This window comes from Octopus sinensis, linkage group LG4 (assembly GCF_006345805.1).
Source record: "Octopus sinensis linkage group LG4, ASM634580v1, whole genome shotgun sequence".
Taxonomy (NCBI): Eukaryota; Metazoa; Mollusca; class Cephalopoda; order Octopoda; family Octopodidae; genus Octopus; species Octopus sinensis.
This window is the reverse complement of record NC_043000.1, coordinates 39,868,335-39,893,334: the sequence shown is the minus strand read 5'-3', so window position 1 is coordinate 39,893,334 and position 25,000 is coordinate 39,868,335. Positions and strand designations below refer to the sequence as shown.

The 25,000-nt window shown below is 35.0% G+C and overlaps 1 protein-coding gene across 2 annotated transcripts in view; it reads left to right on the top strand.

Moving 5' to 3' along the window:
* LOC115210201 (neuroglian) overlaps window positions 1-25,000 on the top strand; it is a 203,813-nt gene that overhangs the window by 177,977 nt on the left and 836 nt on the right. For both annotated transcript variants that reach the window (XM_029778670.2, XM_036501979.1), the window contains 8 exons: window positions 3,737-3,859; window positions 5,322-5,424; window positions 6,694-6,860; window positions 12,419-12,589; window positions 13,523-13,669; window positions 17,745-18,062; window positions 18,743-18,874; window positions 24,964-25,000. The exon at window positions 24,964-25,000 is cut by the window's right edge and continues 42 nt beyond it. In XM_029778670.2, coding sequence (XP_029634530.1) covers window positions 3,737-3,859; window positions 5,322-5,424; window positions 6,694-6,860; window positions 12,419-12,589; window positions 13,523-13,669; window positions 17,745-18,062; window positions 18,743-18,874; window positions 24,964-25,000 — 1,198 coding nt within the window. The remainder of the gene's footprint in view (window positions 1-3,736; window positions 3,860-5,321; window positions 5,425-6,693; window positions 6,861-12,418; window positions 12,590-13,522; window positions 13,670-17,744; window positions 18,063-18,742; window positions 18,875-24,963) is intronic.

Sequence of the window (25,000 nt, the reverse complement as noted above, 5' to 3'; positions counted from 1 at the left end):
CCGAGACCTCTGGAGATATGCTGTGACTGCGAAGACCCGACAAATAACGTGAGTTCATGGCTGTTTCCTGCACCAGCTTCACATAGAAGCCCCAGCCCATCCAAAGTGCCCTGGATTGCAGGACAGCCTGCTGGGCTTACCTTGGATCATAAGGCAATTTGCTGTGCTTGAGGAGACCTATTGAGTCAAGTACATCAACATCAAAAAAATCAAATAGAAATTGCAGTTGTGATACCTGTGCCGGTGGCATGTAGAAAGCACCATCCGAATGTGGCCGATGCCAGAGACGCCTTGACTGGCTTCCGTGCCGGTGGCATGTAAAAAGCACTCACTACACTCACGGAGTGGTTGGCGATAGGAAGGGCATCCAACTGTAGAAACATTGCCAAATCAGACTGGAGCCTGGTGCAGCTTCCTGGCTTCCCGAACCCCGGTCGAACTGTCCAACACATGCTAGCATGGAAAACGAACATTAAACGATGATGATGATATACATACATACATATTTATGTTTCTCATACCTCAGCAACAAACTGAATATCTACTGTAAATATCACTTTTCTCCTGAAGGATACATTCTCTGAAAATCAATTTTAAGATTCATTTTCTACTCAGATGAATGAGCCCCAGAAGTGGCCCTTGGAATATTTTCTTTCAATATGTAACCTAAAACTTTTTGTGATGTCTATTATTTTCTCTTCACTATATTTTCAATTCCTGTTTAAAAACGTTTTTATCTATATTCCTGTACTTCATTATATTGTTACTATGTTTATATATTCATATATTTATATGTCCATATGTATTTTTAATATATATTTATATACTTTTAATATATTAATATATGCTTTTTGGGGGACAGTTTTTTATCTTAATTAAATCCATACACTGTATGGATTTAATTGTAGTTCATTGTAGTTTGCCTGACTTGAACTTTTTCCATTTCAGTTATTATACTTGTCTAATGTCTCAGATTCAACTTGAGCACTTCTATGCTGTCTGTTTCGTAAGAGAAATATAACTATATATATATATATTTGTGTGTGTATATGTATGTATATATGCTCTTTGTAATTTGGGGATTTTTCTCCTTCATTTCTCCTTCCATTAACCTAAGGCCCTACAGTACTCTTAGGTTCTTATATCCCTCATTATTTCTCAGCAACCTACTGAATGATATCATCTTGTGATAATTTTATACCATCAGAATTTATCAGCTTCCCTTCATACTTAACACAGCATGCTTATTTATCCCAAATTGTGTATAGATATCCTTACTCTTCGACTTACAGAGGTCAGAGTTGTTTCTTTTTTTTCTTTTTTTTTTGTATGCAGTTTATGATCAGCCATTTATAGTAGGTGATTTTTTTTTGTTTTCACTTTTGTTTGAGCAACATCATAGGCAGGCCTGGATTTTATCGGAATGCTTGTCAGAGGGATTAATGCAATAATGAAAAGCATGGAGGAAGCATCCCTCCTTGGAACATCACCATGCATATTTTCACATTTCTTAACAATTCATTTTGTTATATTCCCCTCAATCTCAATACCTTTTCAAAAATCTATTTATTTTTTCATTAATCCTGATTGCCTTCAGTAGTAAAGAATGTTAGTTTGTGCTCAGCCAACAACTATTTTCTTTTTATTCATACCTTATTTAATATCATTCTATCAGCTTTCTGTTATATTTTCAACATAGATTTTCATTAACAGCCTTTCCAGTTCCTTTACTACTTAGCTTTTCTCTTTTGGTTCCTCTCAAAGCTGTTAAGGCTCTTTTATTAGTTCATGATTCATTTAGGCATTACTTTTCTCCTGTTTAACATCCCTTACTTCCACAAAGTAAAATTTGTTTTCATCTCAGCTGTTATTTCTCTGCTGATGATTTATTGGACTACTTTTTAGCATTTAAACTGGTCATATCCAGCCAAAATATTTCTTTATGCTTTATGTTCAACATGACCAAATCTGGTCCCTCACCCCTGCTCTACAATGTCATTCTAAAGATAAACTACCACATCATCAAAATCTTGAAGCTACAAGGATAATTCATGATTAATTCAAAACTGTGAATAAAAATGAATTACATCTGACAAAGTAATCTGAATGCTAAAAGGTTAAATAACAGCAACAACTATTATTTTTATTATTATTACTGTTTAAGATATGGTTTTATATGAGCTGTTCCAAGTCTCACCCTGAGACTCCAAGTAATAGCAATTTACTTTGGGTATTATTTATGATTAGGAATGATATATAGGAGACTAGAATCTGAGAACTAAGATATTAAATTTGTATTATTTAAATTTTGAAAGCATTTTAAGAGAATCAGATATTTTTAAGTCAACAATGTCTTTCTTAGGATGTACGTAGTACTCATGAGAAAAATGTTTTTGTGGTTTTGATACCTTGGGGTTTTCTGGTATTTGGCCATAATGCTTTAAAAGGCACCTTTTGGTATTGTCCAATGATCACAGCTACACTTGTTCTTAGATGCCACATTTTTGAGACCTTTGTTTCAAGGCCTCTATATCTACTTCTCAAATTTGTTTTACAAGAGTTTTGCAGACATGTTTCATGAACATGACTTATTTGTTTCATCGAGTCTTGTTAACATTGAATTCTCTTTTCATGTTCTGCTTCTGATATTCTGATATTGGGTGCGTTTATTTCTGGAACTTGTATATTTGCAGACAAGTCTAACCCTTTCGTTACCAACCTGGCTAAAACTGACTCTGGCTCTGTAGTACAAATGTCTTGTTTTCATAGGTTTTGAATTATAATCTTCCACCAAACCTTAGTCATTTTTTTTATTGTTGTTGTTGATTTCACTGATGGATCATTATATGATGTTAAAGCTCTAGGTCACAACAGGTATAGTTAAGGTATTGATTGTTTCATTCTTTTTTTTTTTTTGCAGTAAATGTGCTCTTTGAGATGGCACTAACTCTACAGTTAGGCCTCCTTATCCTTCACTACTCTGCTTGTCGCATGGCATTTGTTGCCAGTGATGTAATACAGATGCCAACTGTCCGCAACTAGTGGACTGAGGTGGCACCTTCATTTGTCAAGCACTTTTCTAAGTATTCTAGTAGTTCCAAGTAGTGTTGTTTTCTGTAAGTTCCCCACCCTGTCGTCGTAGTTGTTAATTTTGGTGCTCATAGAACAACTTGGTATCAATGCTACTACAGACATCAATCCTGAAATTGGTGTTGACAAATGAGAGCAAATTCTTTGCATGTATGCTAATGTTGATGTTATTGTAGTTTGTTACTTTCTTGATTAATTTGAGGAACTTCAGAGGAAATAGTTCCAGTAACATTTATTGTTAGGAGTGTTGAAGATACTGTTATTTATGAGTAAGGTAGCAATAACAGTTGCCATTTCTCTATTTCTTCTCCTGACAGAAAATATATCTGCAAGTTTCTTTTAACAAACAGTATATCTCTTTGTCCCATACACCTTTATTCAAATCTAAATTGATGATTATAGAATTATTTTTCAAAAATATAATTTTTGGCAGATGGCTTTCTAAAGCCCATTCTACTATTTAAAAAAAAGTAGTGAGAATTATCTCTTTGGTAGTTGACTGATCATCTCTAGAAAATATTAAAAATTTTGGATGGCCAAAATTTCTAAAATTAAAGCAAATTTTTGTTGGGTGGTGAAAAAATACAGTGTGATGCTAATTAATAATAATTATATTTCCTTGTTTTCTTTTATCTTTTCTTTTCAGGTAGTTTAGTATTTTCTTATGTGGAGTCAGATGATACGAATACCTATACCTGTAATAACATGAATCCAAAACAGGTCGCTACAACAGGTGGAGGATGGACAAATTTAACAGTGAACCCAAATAGTAATTTTGATCTTTGTACTTTCTTTTAGGAAAAGTGAGGTAGGGTCCTATGCCACTTTTATGAAACATGATTCATCCCTCAATATTGACTTAGTCTTTCTCTCGATTTCTTCTTCTTTTTCTCGTCCATTCTGTTGCCAGTTACACCCACTACCACTACAGTCACCACTAAAGCCACTAATATGCCATCAATCTCATCATCATACCATTACGCTTAGCACTACATCATTGCAGCCACTATTGTACCACTACAGTACAACACACGAGCTATACAAATTTCACTATTCAATATCAGTTCCCAATTGATTTCTAACATTACTATTGGGTAAAGCCAAATAACAATTTTCTTGAAACTTTCCATTACCTGGAAGATATAGTAGGTAAATCACACCAGTATACAATTTCTACTAGCAACAGGATAGATATAGAGCAAAGACAATAGGTGCTTTTGTTTAACACAACTCCACACTATCAAAACAGTAACCAGTTCTGAGCCTACAGTTTTGTGGTTCAAATACTGCTGAAGACGCCACAATGCATAGATAGCTAGGAATCAGTGCAACAAGATATTAGATTATCTTCAGATTGATCTAATATCCACATGTTTGGAGCATAGTGAACTTTGCAAAAGACACCAATGAAGGGCCATCTGGTGATATTGAACTAGGTAATAGTTTAGTTCCATGTTATGTTGATTGAAGCTCTCTTATCCTTTTATGAGTCCACTTATTCAGTATCATATCTAGTGTAGTTTAATAGATTACAGCAAGATGGGATTTTCATGCTTTTTCACAGGTGAAATATTTTTAAAATGTTACATCATATTAATGCTACTGAATATTTTTTGTTAGTATTATCCTGATTAGTATTGAGATGCTGTGACACACTTGTGTAAACCATGCTTGCAAAGTAACAATAATGACAAAAGTACTTCAGCCATATTTCAGGATACCTGTCTAGGAGGACAGTAACTCTTAAGAACTGATATCAGGTAAAGACTCTTTGATCCTCCTTGCAATGCAGCAATCTTTGTAGTATCAGTGGCACGATAAAATGCTCCCAGTACACTTTGTAAAGTTATTGGTGAAAAGAAAAGGCATCCAGTTGTAGAAAACCTGCCAAAGTGAACTGTGCTAGCCAAGCTTGAACTCTACAAGCTGCATCACAAGCTATTTGTTTAGCAGGGTGGCAAATCCAAATACAACTAACATAGATTTTTAGGGGCTCCTCTAGTATTGCTCATATAGGACAACCTTTCTAGTGATGGTGGCACAATAAGACACCCTCATTCCACACAGTAAGGCACAATACCAAAGTTGCCTGGTTTTCTGTTGTGTGTGAAAAATAAAGCCCATCGGTATGGAAAATTAAACATAAGATGATAATGATGATGGTGGTACCAGTTATTTTTTGTTTGTTTGTGTTCGTTTTTTTTAATTTTATTTTTCTTTATCACTTGTAGCACTTCCAGTAGAAGCTCCTCTTCAAAAGTTGTACACTACAGAAAATAATTCTATTGCCATGTTTGGTCGTGAGTTCTTAATTCAGTGTATGTATGGTGGCATGTAAGTACTACATCTGATGATTTTCTTGCAAAATAATTAAAATTCAGTTGAACAGTACCTAATATTTCTTTTTTTATATATATATATATATATTTCAATAAAAAATATCTGACACAACCTACAAGCTACAATTTTTTTATATATTTCAATAAGAATGTCTGACACTTTGAAGACTAAACCAGAGTGAAAATAAATCATCCGCTATATATATGGTTGACCACAAACTGTATACAAAACTGTCCAACCCATGCCAGCATAGAAAACGGATTTTAAATTATGATGACGATGACGTAGCTCCTGCACTGCTAACTGAATGTATCCTTTAAGCTCAGCTAAATGATTGCTCCATCTTGGAGATGGAGGTAAAGAAAATTATTGCTGCCAAATTGGAAAAAAAGCTGTCATGGACAAATAAGAGGGGTACAACAGGAATGAAAATAAAATTATTAACAAAATTCAAAATTTATACACTCTTAACACGTATAACATGACAAACATACATAAAAGTGAGTTTTAAAAAAATGCATCCAATTTCATGCAAATCATCATTAATTCTGGGACATCCTGTATTTACTCATCCAACTAAATGGGGGAGGGAATACTGGTGGTGGGGACTGATTGCAGGTGGTGAGTGTAGCTTCCGGATGTAGTCAAACTCAAATGGCTGTGAGTCACAACAGCAGTTAGTTTTTTTGTATGAACATTTTGCATTATTTAATTCAGACAAGGATGACATAGAAGGTAGACATTAAAAAATGCGGTTTATCTGCTCCTGGGCCCACATTAGGCAAGACGTTGAAAATTTTTTTGGGCCCATGACACTCCATGGATTCTATGTAATGCATGTGTAAAATTTCACTAAAATCGGTTGGGTGTATCTCGAGTTTTGATGACATGACAAACACAAACAGACATCTTATGTTTTATATATATATATATATATATATATATATATATATAACACTCTTAAACTATAGGTCACTGATGCATGTTCAAACAGATTACATTATACAACAAATGCAAATATTAAACTTTTCATTTCTTGAGCTGAGTTAGTTCTCTGAACAATCATAACCATAGTAAGAACAACTCATCTCAAACATTTAGATTCTGGTTTGCTGAACAAAATACAACAGTTTCATTTCAGTTAATCAAATTACCCACTAGGCATGTCATTATATGATTCAGTGCTAGCAGGTGATGTAAATGCAACATTTTATCATGAGAATATATATATTGTAAATACAGCTTATACATTTTCTCTTGCAGTCCAATCCCCAGGATTCGGTGGGAAACTCCGCTTTCAATGCGACCAAATAATCCAGAACACACATTGGTGATAAAAACTGTTACAGAGAATCATGGAGGCTGCTACACGTGTAAAGCTTCGAGTGGTAATAATAGAGATGAAACTAAGATATGCATTCATGTTGCAGGTAAACTCGTCTATTGTATATCTATATTTTTCAAGTGAAACTATTTGAAGGAAAAATGGTTTTATAGCCATATCACATAACATATTGATAATATTATTGTCCCAAGTATCAAATGTATACAGAGGATAATTTAGCTAGCATTAAAGCAACTTAATGATTTTATTTAAAAAATACTTGATACAAACACAGTATTTAAAGAAAACAGATGCCATGAATCTTTTGGAATAAAGTTTACATGCTTTCTTTGCTCAATTTTTCAGGCGCACTTGGAGTAATCTCTATAGAGGAAGTTCTTTTTAGTAATGGTATTGACTACTTTTGGTTTAGTTTTGGATTTAGAGCTCTTACAAAGTATTCTTTTACCTTTTGTAGTTGATCAGTCTTTTTGTGTATTTTGTAAAAAGAAAATATTTTGAATTTTCCATTTGTACAAATTTCTAGATGTTTACTACATGGAACATTTCTAGGAGTTGAATCCTGGATTCACTGTTTGAGCACTCTTAAACAGAGGATGTAGATGGTCCTTGCTGTCAAAAAAAGAGGATCATATTATGCTTTCCAGTGGACTTGCTTTGCCTGGTCTGTTTTGCCACTGAAAAACAAATGCTTAGCTCATACAAGTTGATTCATTAGTAATCTGGAGCATTTCATAAGTTTCTGTATTGTTTTTGGTCAGTTTAACACAAAACTTTATTGCATAGTCAGCTTCCAAATTGTCTTCATCTCCTGACTGTATTCTGCAAACTAGTCAGCTGTGATAAGCAGTATTTATTAGGGTGTAGTCAAAGTGCTGTTACAGCCCTCTCTTTCAATTTCAAATAACAAGTTGACAGATCACCATAAAGTAATGATATATTGAAATTACAATAATCTAGAACAGTTATTACTGCCTCTCCTAAAAATGTACATGAACTTCTGAAATGCACCTCTTGTGGGTTGACTTGATGTATTTCCACTATTTGTCTACAGCTAGAAATTTTCTCCATGACAAAATACAGTGAATGGCTTTCTTATGGGTTCAAGCATATTTGAACTGGTAATAAGTTTGTATTTATACACCTCATTTCTTAGTACTGCCACTGAATAGCACAACCAGTCATTGAATGATGACAAGAATATCATAAGAGGAACTTGTCTCTTGCATCAGTTCCAAATGTCTGCCTTTCCAGTCTTCATTGCTGTAGTGGAGATAACCACTCCAAAATGCATGCACCCAACACTAATAGTCTCGTTAGAGGAAACTGTTGGCTGACTCAGTGTATTTGTCTACAATAAAAAATTTTCTCCATGACAAAGTACAATAAATAGCTTTCTTAAAGTATATGAATATGCCTCAAGCATATTTGAACTGGTAACAAGTTTGTGTGTGTGTGTTTACTTTCTGATCTGTCTACAGATTTAAGATACTGTTGCTCTCCACTCTTCCCTTTGTCACTTGTTACTGCCTCCTTCTTGAACCACTTCTATCTTTTTCACCTTTTCCCTTCCATACTGATATTTACCATCAACCACATTTTCACTCTTGTTCATCACTCACTACATCTACCCCTAGCCCTTTCTCTGACCATCTGTCATGCTTTCCTTACACTAACATGAAATTACTCATCCTTTCCTTCCCCTGATTCATTATCCATATTATCTCTTATACTCACCTTCTTGTACCTTGACAGTATGTTCTGATATCTTATCACCTCCATCTTTATCTTCTTTCTAACTACTCTCTCATATAATTATGGGTAGCCATGTATATCCTGTAGAACTAGGCACTTGTGCTAGTCCCTCTATTACTCTTTAGCCTTCAACATTTGGCATAAAGTCGCTTCCCTCTCTCTGAAATACACTAACACTCAATTGAGAGGGCTTTTTTCTTTCTCTAGCAAGTGCTAATATTACAAAAAAAAAAAAACACCCAGGACACACTAAGATCCTCTTGCTTACACCTTTCACTACCATAGAAACCATACGCAAATTGACGTTGAAGCTTGATGGAATCCTGTAGCTCACTGGATCCTGTCAAGCCATCCAACCCATGCCAGCATGAAAAACAATGATATATATATATATATAAACCATATATCAGAAAAGAAGTACACTCTAAAGAATAGATCAGTAATTGTGGCAACAAAATTTTATATCTTGGACACGATTTTGCATCGCCAAAGCCTTGTGGATAGCTCATCAGACTCTATACAAAGACAAAAATTTTAAATTTCTATGTCACAGATGTGAGGAAATGCTCAGAAATCTAGAAATACATCTTAACAAAAAAAAAAAGAAAAAAGTTAATGGGGACGGGTTATCTCCCCTGAATCCTAGGGAAAAACAACCCTTTTAGACCCAGAGAGGCCTAACCAACAAACGTGGAGAAACAATTTTCCAGTAGGCAGCACTTGAAGTGGACACATTTAGAAAACACTTCTTTACTACTATAGTACTTAAGAATTTTGCATAGTACTTAAGAATTTTGGCTTTCTCTGCAATGCAGATCTTGCAATAGCCACTTCTATTAATATATTAATTTCCACCTGATATCACACAAGGTCCCTTGATCTTTGAGGCGCAACAGATGGCGGGCTTTTATTGACTTTTATCCATCTATTTCTAAAGAGTTATTGTTTATTGAAAGCACTTTCTTTTGCCAGGGGCTTCACAGATATTAGTGATAGTGATGTTAGAGTTATCATGTATACCAGGAAGACGGTGCTGTTCAGCTAAGATTCAACTTGGGTCAAGTAATATGACACCAAGGGCTCCTTTGATGTAGCTATGGGGGCATATGACAGCACCAACGTCTGCGATCTTATCAGACTGTACATCTTGGATATCTTAGGGAAGAGGTTTCCTTCGTTTCACTTCAGCTTCTACAGAGATGATGCCCTAGCCATCTCTAGAGGAGCCAACAGCCACACATTAGACTTAGAAAGGACCTGATTAGCATCATAGGCTCAGTAGGTCTCAAGATCATCACTGAAACAAATCTCACCACAGTAGATTTCTTAGATGTTACTTTATATCTGGGCTCTATATATATATATATATATAGGCCCTATCACAAGCCAAACAAGAGACTTCTGCCATCCCCCTATAATTTTCAAGAACCTAGTGAAAGGTGTAAGCAAGATGATCTCAAATCTATCCTCAAGCCAAGATATCTTCAGTGCCACTGCCCATTACTACAATGAGGCACTAGCATCAAGTGGGTTCAAGGACCACATCTCTGGTGATGTGTGGGAGGATACCATATGCTGTACTGGTTGGATAAACTACAAGAAAGTTTACAAAAATGTGCCACACTGCTGACTCTTGGATTGCCTGAGAACACTTGAGGTCAACAAGATTAGGTGTGTGGTGGGGGTCTCTAGAAAATATCAATATCATAGGCAATAGTATTAATATGCAAATAGATCATTCGAAAACATGAAAATACATGGAGATTTTGAAGACCCACTCTGTCCATTACTTTTCATCATTAGCACTAATCCTTTTGACAAGCATTCTTGAGAAAATCCAAGCCTGTCTATGATTTTGCCAAAACCAGAGTGAAAATAAATCATCAGCTCTATATATGGTTGACCACAAACTGTATACCAAAAAATGGGGGGAAAAAACCCCTGAATTCTCTAAGCCAAACAGTAAGGATATCTATGCACAGTTTGGGGTAAATAAGGATGCCGTGTTAACTATGAAGGGGGGTTGATAAATTCTGATGGTATAAAATTATTACAAGATGATATCATTCAGTAGATAATGGGGGATATAAGAACTTAGGAGTGCTGCAAAACAGTACATTAATGGAAAGAGAAATGAGAGAGAAAAATTTCCAAAGAGTACAAGAGAAGAATTAGAGGTGTGTTACTCTAGTATATGCAGGCATACATATATGTTCAGCACAGTGTGAGTGTTCTGAGAGAGAAGTTAGGCATAAGTGGAATTGGTTACTGTGTGCAAGAGAGAAGACTGTGCTGGTTTGGTCATGTGATGCAGATGGATGAGGACAGCTCCATGAAGAAGTGCTAATCTCTCAAAGTGGATGAAACATGTGGAAGTGGGAGACCCAGAAAGATGTGGGATGATGTACTGTTGAACGACCATAGGAAGCTGAACCTTTTGGCCGAGATGACAAAAGACCAAGACACCTGGCGTTTGGCCATATTCAAGAAGACCTGTACCCTGCAGCAGAAGTGTTAAGAGCAGTCCTGCTGATGGTGTAAAGCACTTGTGACAGTGCCACATAAAAGCAGTCATGCAATGCCGCTTAAAAGCCCCCCCCCCCCAACGTGGTGTCACATAAAGTTCCCATGTAGTGCAACATAAAAGCACCTGTGTGGTGCCATGTAAAAGCGCCCTTGCAGTGCCGCATAAGAGTACCTGTGCAGTATCACATAAAAGCATTTGTGTCTGGTGCAGCTACTCAGCTTGCCAGCTTTGGTCAATTCGTCCAACCTATGCCAGCTTGGACAACAGATGTTAACTGATGATAGTGATGATATGTATGTATATATATATATATAATGAATCCACAAACACATATAAAACATCCAAGGGTATATTTTTTCCCTCTAAAGATACTAAACTCAGGTCATATAAATTTAATATTTAATTAATATCTACTGAGTATTCATTGAAAAAGCTGTATGGGATGATGATTTGATGTTAATATTAAACAATTATTAACTTCATAATCTCTATTTTCTTTTTCTTCTTTCATATATATATATATATATATACATATATATATATATATATAATATATATATATATAGATAGACAGACAGACACACACACACACACACACACACCTCATATATATTTACTTATGTATGCACTGAAATAACTTACATTTTGAATGTTATTTTCTTATATTCATTATTCATCTTACATTTCTTTAAATATGCTCAGAATTTTTTTAACAAGGTGTGTGTGAGAGAGTGAAAATGATGAAAACTAAAGGAAGGACGATGAAAAAATAACAAACGTCAATATATTACCTACCAGTACATGCTAAGTAGATTATTTTTTAATGAAGACAATTTGAATAGAGGTGGTAGAGACAGAAAGACAGCATTGCAAGAGAAGAAAGTGCAAATGACTGCATTCAAATGGAATGACATGGCAAGGTCTTTTTTCAGTGAAGTTTATGTGAGAAAGAAGGACAAAGATAGAAAAGATGGCTGGATTGAAAAACAAAACAAGCATCAATATATTATACTTAATGGTAAACATGACAGATATAGTGTAAAAATTTTCACAAATATTCTCCAAGTCATCACTTATATTTAATGAAAATGGTGGAATAGAGCGGTATAGAACAGATATATGCTGCATGAAATGTAAATTTTTGTGCTGATGGCTGGGATTAAAAAAAAAATTTGTGATTGTGTATATTTGAATCTTCAGTAATAAAAGAAAAAACATTTTAAATTTGAATTTTTAAGAATTTTATAAACAATGGAAACTTTCACAATTGCTTTCTTTTAGTAAAAGTTACATAATTCTAATTAATAAGCAGCTTTCTCCATTATATTTTAGATATCTGTTTATGTATATATTTCTCACAGGTCCTCCTATTTGGGTTAACGAACCTGACCCTGAAATGACTGTTGCTGAAGAGTCAAATGTGGTGTTCCATTGTAAAGCAAGATCACTGAAGGGAGGAAAGGAATTGGCTCGGCCCATATGGATGAAAAATGGAAGGAATTTAAGTGATATAAGTGTATATCCTGGAGGAGGTTTGTAAAATGATTATTGCTTTCAGATCTTCATTGCCACATTCATTTACATTCTTGACATTTTGAGTTCAAATGCTTCTGAATCCATAGTACTGTGCCTGACTGAAGAGAAAGATGGTTTCCATTGTTACATACTGTTTTTCTAGTTAACAGTAAGGACATCCTTACAACTGGTCCAGTGAGTGTGTTGCTACTTGGTCATTTGACTTTCTAGAAATATCAGTTAAATCTCACTTAAATTATACTTCATCTTAAAAAAAAAAACACATTGGATACTATAATCTGGGATAAACTATCCTTGGAAACAAGAAGTTATGGCCATGGTTTAAATGCTTTCAGTTATCAATATGTTCAATTAGGGCAGATTTGAGGTAACAAAAACTAATCCAACTATTAAACTATAACCCCCTACCTCATGAATATGTTTGAAAATGAATGTAAATTTATAACAGAAAAAAAATCCTTCGTTTAAACTATATTTTCCCGCATAATGACTCTTGACTGAATTATGAGATAAGTCTAGCTTCACAGTTGAGTGATTAATAGTAAGGAGACCTGCTAGAAATATCAGGCAAATCTCTCTCAAATTATACTCTACCTTCTTGGATAATACAGTTGTAGATATACAATGGCTGAAATAAAGATAGCATGATTATTGCGAGGACACCTTTGATCATAGGTACGTTGGATCCAAACTAACCTGAAGCTAAACAACAATGACAAAAAGAGAGGACATATAAGGGAAATATGGTTCTAGATACACTATTTGAAAAATAAATGATCATAGGTATATGGGACTCAGCTACAGTTAAATCCCAATTGCCTTCTCACCACAAAATGACTTGATCCTTCCTTATTTTACCAGATTCTTTTCCGTTTCTCATTTTTAGTGCCATACTAATGGGGTTCTTATCCAATTTTTTTTTCTTTTAGAAATGAGAAACAGACTATCATTGTCTTTAGATGGTTCTAGTCTCACCTTCTCAGATGTCAGGAAGAGCACTGATATCTGCAACTTCCAGTGCATATACAGTAATCGTTACGGAGAAATTTTTGCTGGTATTTCATTTAATGTTATATGTAAGTATATATTCTCTTCTTTTCCATTTTATAGTAAGCCACATGTTTTTAGTAACCTTCTCTTTCTGTTGTATTTTCTCCATGTGAATATTTCAATGTGCATGTGTGTGTGTTCATTTTTAAATAAGTGAAAGGTGGAATTTTCCTTACAAAAGCATCAAGACAACATATTAGTTTCTGATTCGAGCCACTGAGAGTTTCTGTAAATTATACCCTTAATTACTGTAGCTGGAAAAAATATGTATTATCCTTAAAATGGATACTGAAATGTTGTTTTAAATAATTTGAAATATAACATAGGTTTTTTTAATAACTGTACAAGTTTAATTTCACCATGTAAAGTTAGTGATTACTTGACTGGTTTTGTCTTAAGGGGAGAAAGAAATTGAGATTGAACTAACTAAATTTGCTGTCTTTGCTTGAACAGAGATGATGGGGTGCACAACTACAACCCCACTAAAAAGCAAATAAATCTCCTTAAAAATGGAAAGGACATATTAGTGGTTCTCAACTAGGGTCCATATAAAGTTTAGTTACTCTTTTACTTGTTTCAGTCATTTGACTGTGGTCATGCTGGAGCACCGCCTTTAGTCGATCAAATCGACCCCAGGACTTATTCTTTGTAAGCCTAGTACTTATTCTATCGGTCACTTTTGCCAAACCGCTAAGTTACGGTGACATAAACACACCAGCATCGGTTGTCAAGCGATGTTGGGGAAGCAATGTTGGGGGGACAAACACAGACATACACACACGCACACACACATATACATATATACGACGGGCTTCTTTCAGTTTCTGTCTATCAAATCCACTCAAGACTTTGGTCGACTCGAGGCTATAGTAGAAGACACTTGCCCAAGGTGCCACGCAGTGGGACTGAACCCGGAACCATGTGGTTGGTAAACAAGCTACGTAGCACACAGCCACTCCGTTTGTGAAATAAATTGATTGTACTTCTACAATACAAAAAATATTTTAACATTTTTTTATACAAATTAATTATAAAAATGTAATAGTATATTTTTAAATATTGCATAGGTATGAGGATCCACCCAAGTAAAATAGGTATCAAATGGGTCCATAGGCAAAAAATGGTTGAAAACCACAGCATTAGACAATGTACCCTCTAATTTAGAAAAAGATGGTTTGAAGAGGTTATGGGTGGAACACTTGATCATAGTTTTGCTGACTCAGTCCTGACCTGGGGTTAAACAGATCAGTTTCTTTGCTAAGTAAACTACATTTAAGGCCCAGAAACACAGACCAAAATTTTAGTAAGTAGGAAAATAGATTTCTGTTCCACCAGGGAAATGGCTTTGCTCAATATGTAGAAATAAAGTAAGTAGAAATTCAGTGTACCCAAAGCAAACTCTGGCATACAAGAGATGTAGAGGTGTTCTATGCAGGTTAACAGGGAAAGGTCACTTTGTATGTGGAAGATGCTTAGGAGCAATAAACATTGAGAGCATACAGAAAACAAGCTTTTTCAGGTAACCAGGAGGGTACTTAGAGGTAGCAGAGAGTTTGTTACCTAGGTGACCTAATTAGTAATGGAGGAGAATGTTCTAAAAGTATAGTTACTAGAATAACAAAGGCTGGGAAAGTTCAGAGCTATTACTTCTGCTAATAACAAAAGGTTTCTTTCTCAGAATGCAAAATAGTGTATGATGCTTTTGTATGAACAGCAACACTACATAATAGTGAAACATGGGCCATGAATGTAAAAACCTGTGAAGACTAGAAACAAATGAAGTTTGCTTGCTCCTTTGGATGTGTGATGTAAGTGTACATTAACAACTAAGTACAAATATGTTCAGAGAAAAAAAAATAGTTTAAGAGGAATAAGATATAGTGTGCTAGAGAGAAAAGAAAACTGTACTAGTATGGACATGTGAAGCCTTTGAATGAGAATAGCTGTATAAAGGAGTACCAGTCACTTAATGCAGATGGAGCCTATTAACCCTTTCATTACCAACCCGGCTGAAACCAGCCCTGGCTCTCAGTACAAATGTCTTGTTTCTATAAGTTTTGAATTAAAATCTTCCACCAAACCTTAGTCACAATTTATGTTCCTAACACTAGTTTAATGATAACCAAGTTATTTTACTAAATTCTTTGTAATATTTAAAGTAATTGAAAGAAACACAGAGCATTTCAAAATATATACAGTAACGAAAGGGTTAATGAGAGAAATCCAGGAAAAACAAGGGATGAAGTGTATGATTATTCTGTTTGTTTGTGATGGAACTCAGTGTCATCTTTGTTTTGCTTTTTTTTTTGTATGAGAAATGTAGAGAATTGTTATCAAAGACCAGTAGCTAAGATAAGGACAAAGCAGCTAACCTGTTGTTGATAGTCACACTATCAGCATATCAACAATGTAGCTCAAAAAGGTGGGGGGTTGCAGTGGTGACAATTCTATTGTGTGGCGTTTTTCTCCTTCTGATGTTACATCAGTTCTTTGTTGGCCTTCTCTTGTGTTGGGTATCACGGAATGTGCAAAGAGGTTGTCTCCTTGAATCTCCAAGGTCATCATATCTTAGCAATTTGTCAAAGGATGTTTGCTTGAATGCCCAAGCAGTTTTTATAGGGTGAAAAGAGAATAAAATTCTATAATAGCCAAGAAACCTTATCATGCCACAGTTTCACACTGATTGGTTAACGTATAGATCAGACATGTCAAATTGTGGTGGCCATTCATGATGCCTAACTAAATATCTTGTGGTTGGGGTTCGAATTTCTACAAGTGATTGTTTTTATATAGCAATTTATTGCTTTATGGTTCAAAAAACAGCACTGACAGTTGCAATAATAGTCACCAAAAAAAGAAATAATTACACACTTCAATAACTATATCAGCATTGATATAGCCATACATTATTGGCAAACAACCATCTTTATGAAATTCTTTTTCAAAGTCAGTTGTCAAAGACCACAGATTGAGAATTGTAAAATTGTCATGTGCATTCAGTGTAGACTAAAATATGATGTCTATCAAACCTAAGCATGGAAGATATACAGTGTAGAAAAATACAAAAAAATCAATTTTCACATGATACTAGACATGACAACTACTAAACTCTAAAAACAGTTAACTCCAGAAATATTTTAGATGTATCTAAAATGTGATAGATTTACAAACGATGTGAAAACTTGGATAACATTACATTTCTGAAACCAAACAGAAACCCTTTTGCTGTAACATTTTCCTGTAGTCACTTCTTGGATTTGAGAAAGGCTTAATCATTAATCCACAGCTCTCTCTCTCTCTCTCATTGACTTTTTACAGCAACTCCTGCTCTTGCCACAAGCATCAGTTAAACTTTTCTAGGTAACAAGAAGAAACATTAGCCATTTAACTTAACCAGTGTACTACTAGTTTTGTTTGAATGAAAACTCTATCATCTTTTGATATTAGAGTCCCTCAAAGACAAACTGATCACATCTAGAAAAAAAAAGAAAGTTTTTGATTGGCTATTTTATATCTCAGAATAGATTTCCTTAGGAATATAAGATATCAATTACAGATTTATTAAATCACAGAAAAGCAAAGCTTTATCTACAAGAGTGGGGGATAGTTATGACAAAAATGTAATTAATTTATTTAATCAAGAATAAGTCACAACAGCTATTAAATGTTTTAAATTGTTGGCCTCTATTTAGAGTTATAGGATCCTAACACTATCTTTAACCTGCATATACACAACCTTCCTATGTATGTCATTATTACAAATCTTCATTTTTATATCTTGTTATTCAATACTAGGTCAGACTTGGTCAACTGGACTTAACATTTAATGGTTCACCTACTGTGATCACCCTATACATTTTTTTGTATACCAGAGGACTTCACTATCTAATTTTCCTCTCCTTAAGATGACATGGTATGGCTCAAGTTAGTTTGTGCTATTTTTAACAAATTCAGTGACCACATATTTCTCATAGGTTCATTGTCAATGTTGTAGCTTTATGTCTCCATCATCTCCATTTTTCTTAGAGAGATATGTTGTAATTTGACTTTACTACACAAATTGAGTTGATGCTCTATTGACCTTTCTATTTCTGTTTTCAGTAAGAACGGAGATTCTGGTGGCTCCTGAGAGCCAGGTGATTTCCAGAGGAGACGTTGCTGTATTTCCTATTAAGTTTAAGGTTGATCCTTTGGTGAAAAGCAAAACAGATCTCACCTGGAAACTAAATGGAAATAAGATTGAAACTTTTGATATTGCTGATGTCCAAATCCTGCCAAACTGGACTCTAATAGTCAACACATCTCAAATGGATGAAGATCGTTTTAAGGCGTTCCTTGGCAATTATTCAATTACAATTGATAACAGTGTTGAGACTGTTATAAAATATGCCCTTTTAAAACAGAATCCTGCAACAGGTGGTAAGTTTCCTAAAACAAAAATAAAGCAGTTGTATGCTTGTCTAACTTTTTTTTATTATAATCCCATGTTGCCTCAGTGATGCCATACTTTGCACAAGACAGTTCAAGTATTTTAGTACATCCTGTCAACAAGAATCCTTAGTGCATCACTCTCTCCTTCAAGCAACTGCAATTTAAATGCATCTCACAATTCTGTGATGGGAATCTCTGTCTCCATTAGCTTTGATAGATCCTCAATTTAATGTTGTGCTTCTGCCAATAATATCGGTATAATTGAATGATCTTCATTCTCTATTAGAGAATGGAAAGCTCCAAAATATACATCACTCTCAAGTGAATATTGTTATATATATATATAGGAACAGATAATTTTCATCTCTGTACATGTAAATGATTATAACATTTAGAATGTGGATCTGGTTAAGAGGAATCTCAAATTATGACCAAGCTAGCTAATGGCAATAACAATATTGATGAAGGAATAGTTAGAGGGCACTGAGCATTGATTAATGAGAGTACACTAGATAGTTCACTGTGACTACAGAATGCTGATTATTGCCAACAATTGTGTCAGTGATTTAAGTGTTATCAACTACTAAGCGTTGTTGGTTGTTGAAAAATGAAAGTTTATATTCTACTATCAATGCTGCTCCACTAACATCATTGTCTCTTCATTTCAGGAACCACCATGCAATCAGCCGGTCTCGATGCCAAGTGGATTGCTCTTATTGTAGCTCTTGTCCTCTTCTTTATCATCTTCATCCTTCTCCTTTGCATACTCTTCAACAGACAAAGTGGCGATAACTACTCTGGTGAAAACATCTTTTTCTCTTTTTTTTTACGTTTTTACATTATACACTCAGTGTTTGCTATATTTTATTTATGTCTATTGTTGCATTTTTATTGGGTTGGGTTTTTCTTTCCTCATTTTATCAAATATGCAGTTGCTAAGATTAGTGTTCTGGAATATATGGTAATTCAAAAGTCATGGCTTCACTCTGAACCACTGGATGTCTTCTCCCTCAAATTGTAATTTATTATACACTGATAAATCTATCCCTTCTCTCATATTGTAACTGCTGAGGTCATCTCCACCACATATACACGCTAGTGCTGGTGCTATGAAAAATGCACTCAGTACTCTATGTAAACAGACTGGTGTTTAGGAAGGACATTTAGCTATAGAAATCATACCAAAACTGAGACATTGACATGGTCCATTTTCCCATTCTTGCATGGGTCAGACAGAATTTAGTAAGGCATGTTTTCTACAGCTAGATTCTCTTCATACCCCCAACCTTTACCAGTTTACAAGCAAGATAATTTCCAAACATGTTTTACACAGATGACTGGAAACAAGCACTTTCACTTTGATGCTCGTTTGCATCCATCACATGATGTCAAGATAAGAGTACACACACACACACAATCATCATCATTTAGCATGTGTTGTCCATGCTGGCATGGGTTGGACAATGCTGGCATGGGTTGGACAGTTTGACCAGGGCTGGAAGGTTGCAACAGACTCTGGTCTGATTTGGCATAGTTTCAACGGCTGGATGCCCTTTCTAATGCCAACCACTCTGAAATTGTAATGGGTGCTTTTATGTGCCGTGTGCATGACACCGGTATCTGCCACGACTGTGCTTTTATTTGGCTTGACAGGTCTTCTTCTCAAGCATGACATAATGCCAAAGGTCTAAGTCATTACTTCCGTGAGGCCCAACACTCAATAGGAGCTTTATATGTGCCACCGGCATCAGCCAGAACTTTTCATGTGCCATTGGCATCAGCCCACCACACACAAAAACAAAACTTTAGATCAGTTCAAATATATTTGGGACATATTTGATCTATAAAAAAAGGTAATTTGACTGTGATCTGCCATGGAGAAAAATTCTTGCATTAGGGAAAAGGTGTAAAAAAACCACACAGTTGAGAGTGTCCTCTATGGACAAGTAGATGTGTTTTGAACTTGTTTTGCTTTCTTCACTACTACATACCAAGTGAAGCAACTTTGAACTCACTGGAAGTTTTAACTTCATTATAAGAGGGTCATTTTACAACTATGGTTAAAGTGAGAATTTTTCTCCATGGCCAACAGCCATAATTACAGCCATTTTACAAGTCAAATATGTCCCAGATGTATTTTAACTAATCTAATGTTTGCTTATTTTACACCACTGCTTTGTGCACCTTTTATATACATTATATATACTAGCAGTGCCAGTGCCACGTAAAAAAATATTCATGCCTGTGCCACATAACAGCGCTTGTGCCAATGGCACATTAAAAGCACCCAGCACACATAATGAAGTGGTTGGCATTAGGAAGGGCATCCAACCATGGAAACCAAGCCAAATCAGACTGGAATTGGGTGCAGCTTACCAGCTCTGATCAAACTGTCCAACCCATGCCAGCATGGAAAACAGACATTAAAGGATGATGATGATGGTGATGAGAAAGACTGCCCTCCAGGTGGTTTTCTGCTAGTTGTTGAATATTATTTACACATTTTATCCCCAATTTGTATTTTTTTAATATTATTAATTTCCCTTTCTCCCCTTTATCTGTCTAATAGCATTCACTTACTTAATAAATAAATTTAGAGTAATAGCAAGCACTCAAAATCATTGTTAGAATTTATGAAGAAATCAGGTATTATGTTGACTTTACTTAACCTCATACCAGTCCTCAGTTTATCATATATATATATATCTATATATATATATATATATATATATATACACACACACACACATACTAGAAAATTTTGTAATCTTGCATGACAGCGAACTGGAATGCACACCTAGTATGTACTTAGGGGAAAAAAAACTTACTGTAGGTTTGAATACATGTGATTGTATAACATTTCTTTTGCATTGTTTTTTGACAATATACATATTTGTACATTTTAGTATTAATAACCTATACAATCAGATGATTGAATAACAGTAAAAAAAAGGTTGCTAAGAGTAAAAATGAAAGTAGAGGAAAGATGAAAATTACATTGAATTGAAAAATTCTAATCTGAAAATAATTAATGCAGTATGTAAATTGTATAACCAAATGAAACTTGAAATATGAAATTTTTATGTAATTGATATGAAAAATATAGTGTAAACTTGTTTACAAATGAAGACTGAATGGAGAAAGTCATTCATCCTCATCATTTAACATCCATTGGTATGGGTTGGACGGTTTGACCGGGGCTGGAAAGCTGCACTAGGCTCCAGTTTGATTTGGCAGTGTTTCTATGGCTGGATGCCCTTCCTAACACCAACCACTCTGAGAATGCAATGGGTACTTTTATGTGCCACTGGCATGGGTTGAAAAAAAAAAAGGATGAAGATTAGAGAGGGAGATAGTCATAAGGATACAGAAAGATTAAGAATAAAGGTGGTAAACAAAAAAGTGATAGAAAGAGAACAAGAGAGAGCGTTGCTAGGAAACAGTAGAAGTAAAGGGATACGAATGTAAGACATTAAAAAAAAAAGCACATCACAGTGAATTGTGAATAGAACTGTGTTTTCTGATTAGTGTGTAGTTGAAATCTTCAATAATAAAAAAACTTGCAAGCCACATTTTCATGAAAAACATTTAAACTAGACAGGGAAAACCTCAATAATCACTTTCTTTTAATAAAAACTAGCAGTATTGCCTGGCGTTGCTCGGGTTTGTTTCGACTCTTTAGAATTGGAATTTTTGAAAAGTAAAAATTTTGCATTATGTAACTTGTTATTCTCTTTAAGTGAACATTTTCTGGTTGAAATACACCAAAAAATGGCAACACAGCAGTCAAAAAATCATAAAAAATAGGGATTTTCATAGAAAAAAAAGCACCTTTTTGATGTAAATAATTTTTGGTGTTAACATGGTCCAATTTGAATTCTTTCTTCTACGGAAGGAAGAGCAAGTCTTCTTCTATCATACTCTCAATTTTGGTCAACTTGCACTGCAGGATCTCAGAGGAGATAGTGTTAGTTGAAGGCTACCAAACCTGCCATACACAGACAACTTCAGCTTTATGTATATAGAGATTATATAATTCCAACTTAGTTGTAAGGAGTTTTCTCAATTATAGTGTGTGTGTGTGTGTGTATACATATATGCATGTGTGTACATGCATGCATGCATTATAGGCTTCTTTTAGTTTCCATCTACCAAATCCACTCTGAAAGTTGAGTTGCCAGCTTGTGGCTATAGTAGAAGACACTTGCCCATGGTGCCACACAATGTGACTGAACCCCAAACCACATGGTTTGGAAGCAAGATTCTTAATTACATACACATGACAACACTTGATTATATAAACCATATATATTTGCCTGTATAAACTATATATAAACTATGCACATCTAGCTATATTAAATGATATACATCCAGCTATATAAACCATTACACATCCAGTTATATGCACAAACAATACATATCTGGCCCTATAAAGATATATATTTAGCTACATATAACAGATCCCTAGCTAAATATAACACAGAAGGGTTTATTACATAAAAGGTTTTATGCTCCTGGCATGAAACTTAGGGCAGCAGGGGCAGGGGAATTGTTTTTGTTCTTTTTCTTTCTTGGTTCTACTTTTTTCATAGATTAACTTTGTTGACAAAAAGATTTTACCTCAGGAATTTGGGTCAACAAGATTCATATCCTTAAAGTGTTTTATCCATTTACCCTCTCTTTCTTCCATCTCTGCATTGATTTATGATTTATTTCCTCAGTAGCACTCTCAAATTTCGTTGTAACTCTTTGCTTTCTTTTGTGTTTGTCAACTTTGAAAGAATGTTTTGTCTTAGTTGCCATTGTTTTGACCTTTCTTTCAGACTAACTCCTTAAAATTATTTTCATGTCTACCCATCTAGAGTTGTTGCTCTCAACCACTTTTTGCCTATGGACCCCACTTGATTACTGTTCCATTCGTGTGGACCTCTAAAAGTCAAACATGGACCCCAGGGACCATACGAACCCCAGATGAGAACCACTGATCTAGAGTGACATGAATGTCATAACTTCCCATTTTAACTTCCTCTCCCCATAGAAAATGTTGGACCCTGTACTTAATCCTAAGAAAGTAATGTATTATCTTTTAAACATCAAACAAGTGACTCTTCTGATAAGCCTTCTCTACAAAGAAGTTACAGTTTATGTTGTTTCACTTCACTCACTGTTAATACCTTTCTGAAATGCACAAACATCACAATCATATACCGGGGTTGGAAAAAATAATGGAAACACCTTAAAATTTCAAACAAATTTATTTTAATATAGGGTAGGACTACCTTTGGCAGTAATTACAGCTTGAATTCTATGAGGTATGGACTCATACACAGTTTGAATTGTTTCCAAAGGAATTTTTGTCTATTCTTCAACTAAAACAGTCTCCAGTTCTTGTAGTGATGATGGTGGAAAATATCAACTCCTTACTTGTTTTTCTAAAATGCACCATAAATGGTGGCCAGATAAGATGTTCGACTTCCCTAGAGTGTTCTTCATGCCGTTAAGTAACAAATTTAGCTGTGTAAATTGGTGTATCATCATCCTGAAAGTTTGCACTGCCCTCCAGTAAAGTTCCGCAATCATAGGATGAATTTGATCAGATAAAATGCTTATATAGTCTTGACTATTAATTCTGCCATGAAGGGAAGCTATTGGGCCGGTGGATTTCAAAGATATAGCCCCCCCCCCCCATCATCACAGATCCTCCTCCATGTTTAACAGTTTGAAAAAGCCAGTCTGGGTCAAATGCTTTTTTTGGCTGTCTCCATACGTATATTTAGCCGGTGGTCGGAAATAAGGTAAAGGATGACTCATCCAAGAAAATAACATTCTTCCACTGTTCTAGGAACCAATTCTGTAGGTTTTTACTCCACTCTAAACGCTTTGCAACATTTGTTTTTGAAAGTAGTGGTTTTTTGATTGCCGCTTTGTGTAGCTCCTGGTAAACAGTTTTTGTGGAAACTGGGTTCTTGAGGAGGTCATAAAGCTCTGCAGTTATTTTGGGAGCTGTACTTGTGTGATCCTTTCTAACAATTCGCATAAGAGTCTGACAGTCCCTATCTAAAAGTTTTGATTTTCCTCTGGAGTTTTGTTTCGACGAGGAGGTTTTTTCCCCCTCCTTCTCAAAGGCTGTCATTACTTTCAAGACGGTACTTCTTGATACACCAAACATTTCGGCTGTTTTCGTTACGCTAGTGCCTGCCATATGAGCACCAACAATTTGACCTCTTTGAAAGTTCAATAGATCTGTCATTTTAATGAATTTTAATTACCTTTTTCTGATGATATCTGAAAAGAAACAGCAATTTTAGCAAAACAGATTAAGCAACACTAACAATAAATCAAAAAATATAAAAATAAACAAGCTTTTGATGGTTTTATACATATTTCAAAATTATGATGCTAGATGTTTCCATTATTTTGTCTAACCCCTGTATGTGTATATATATATATATATATATTCTATCAACCTGTGAGCTTTGTTTCTGTAAAAACAGAATTAACACAAGGAGATATAAGTAACTTATGATAGAAAAACAAGACAACAACGGAAAAAAAGCATGGAAATGTGTGCCAGTATGATGATGTGGTTAAAAGTCTGCTTCACATCTCAGTCCTACTGTGCAAGTGGTGGGATGAGGGGCAAATACGAAGACACAAAGCATACACACACAATACACAGTTTTTATCCACAAAATTTGCTCACAAAACATGTCAGCCCAAGACTACTGCAGAAGATACTTGCCCAAGATGCTGAACTATGCTGAGCTCAAATCCATGGTTGCAAAGGGAAATTTTTTTTACAACAGAGCCATATTACTAAATTTTTCTCAAATTTGTTTTTATGTCTATATTTCCATTTATTTTACTATTTTTTTCTTTAATTTCACAGTTGATAAAAAAGAACGGAAAGCCGGCCATGACCCTGA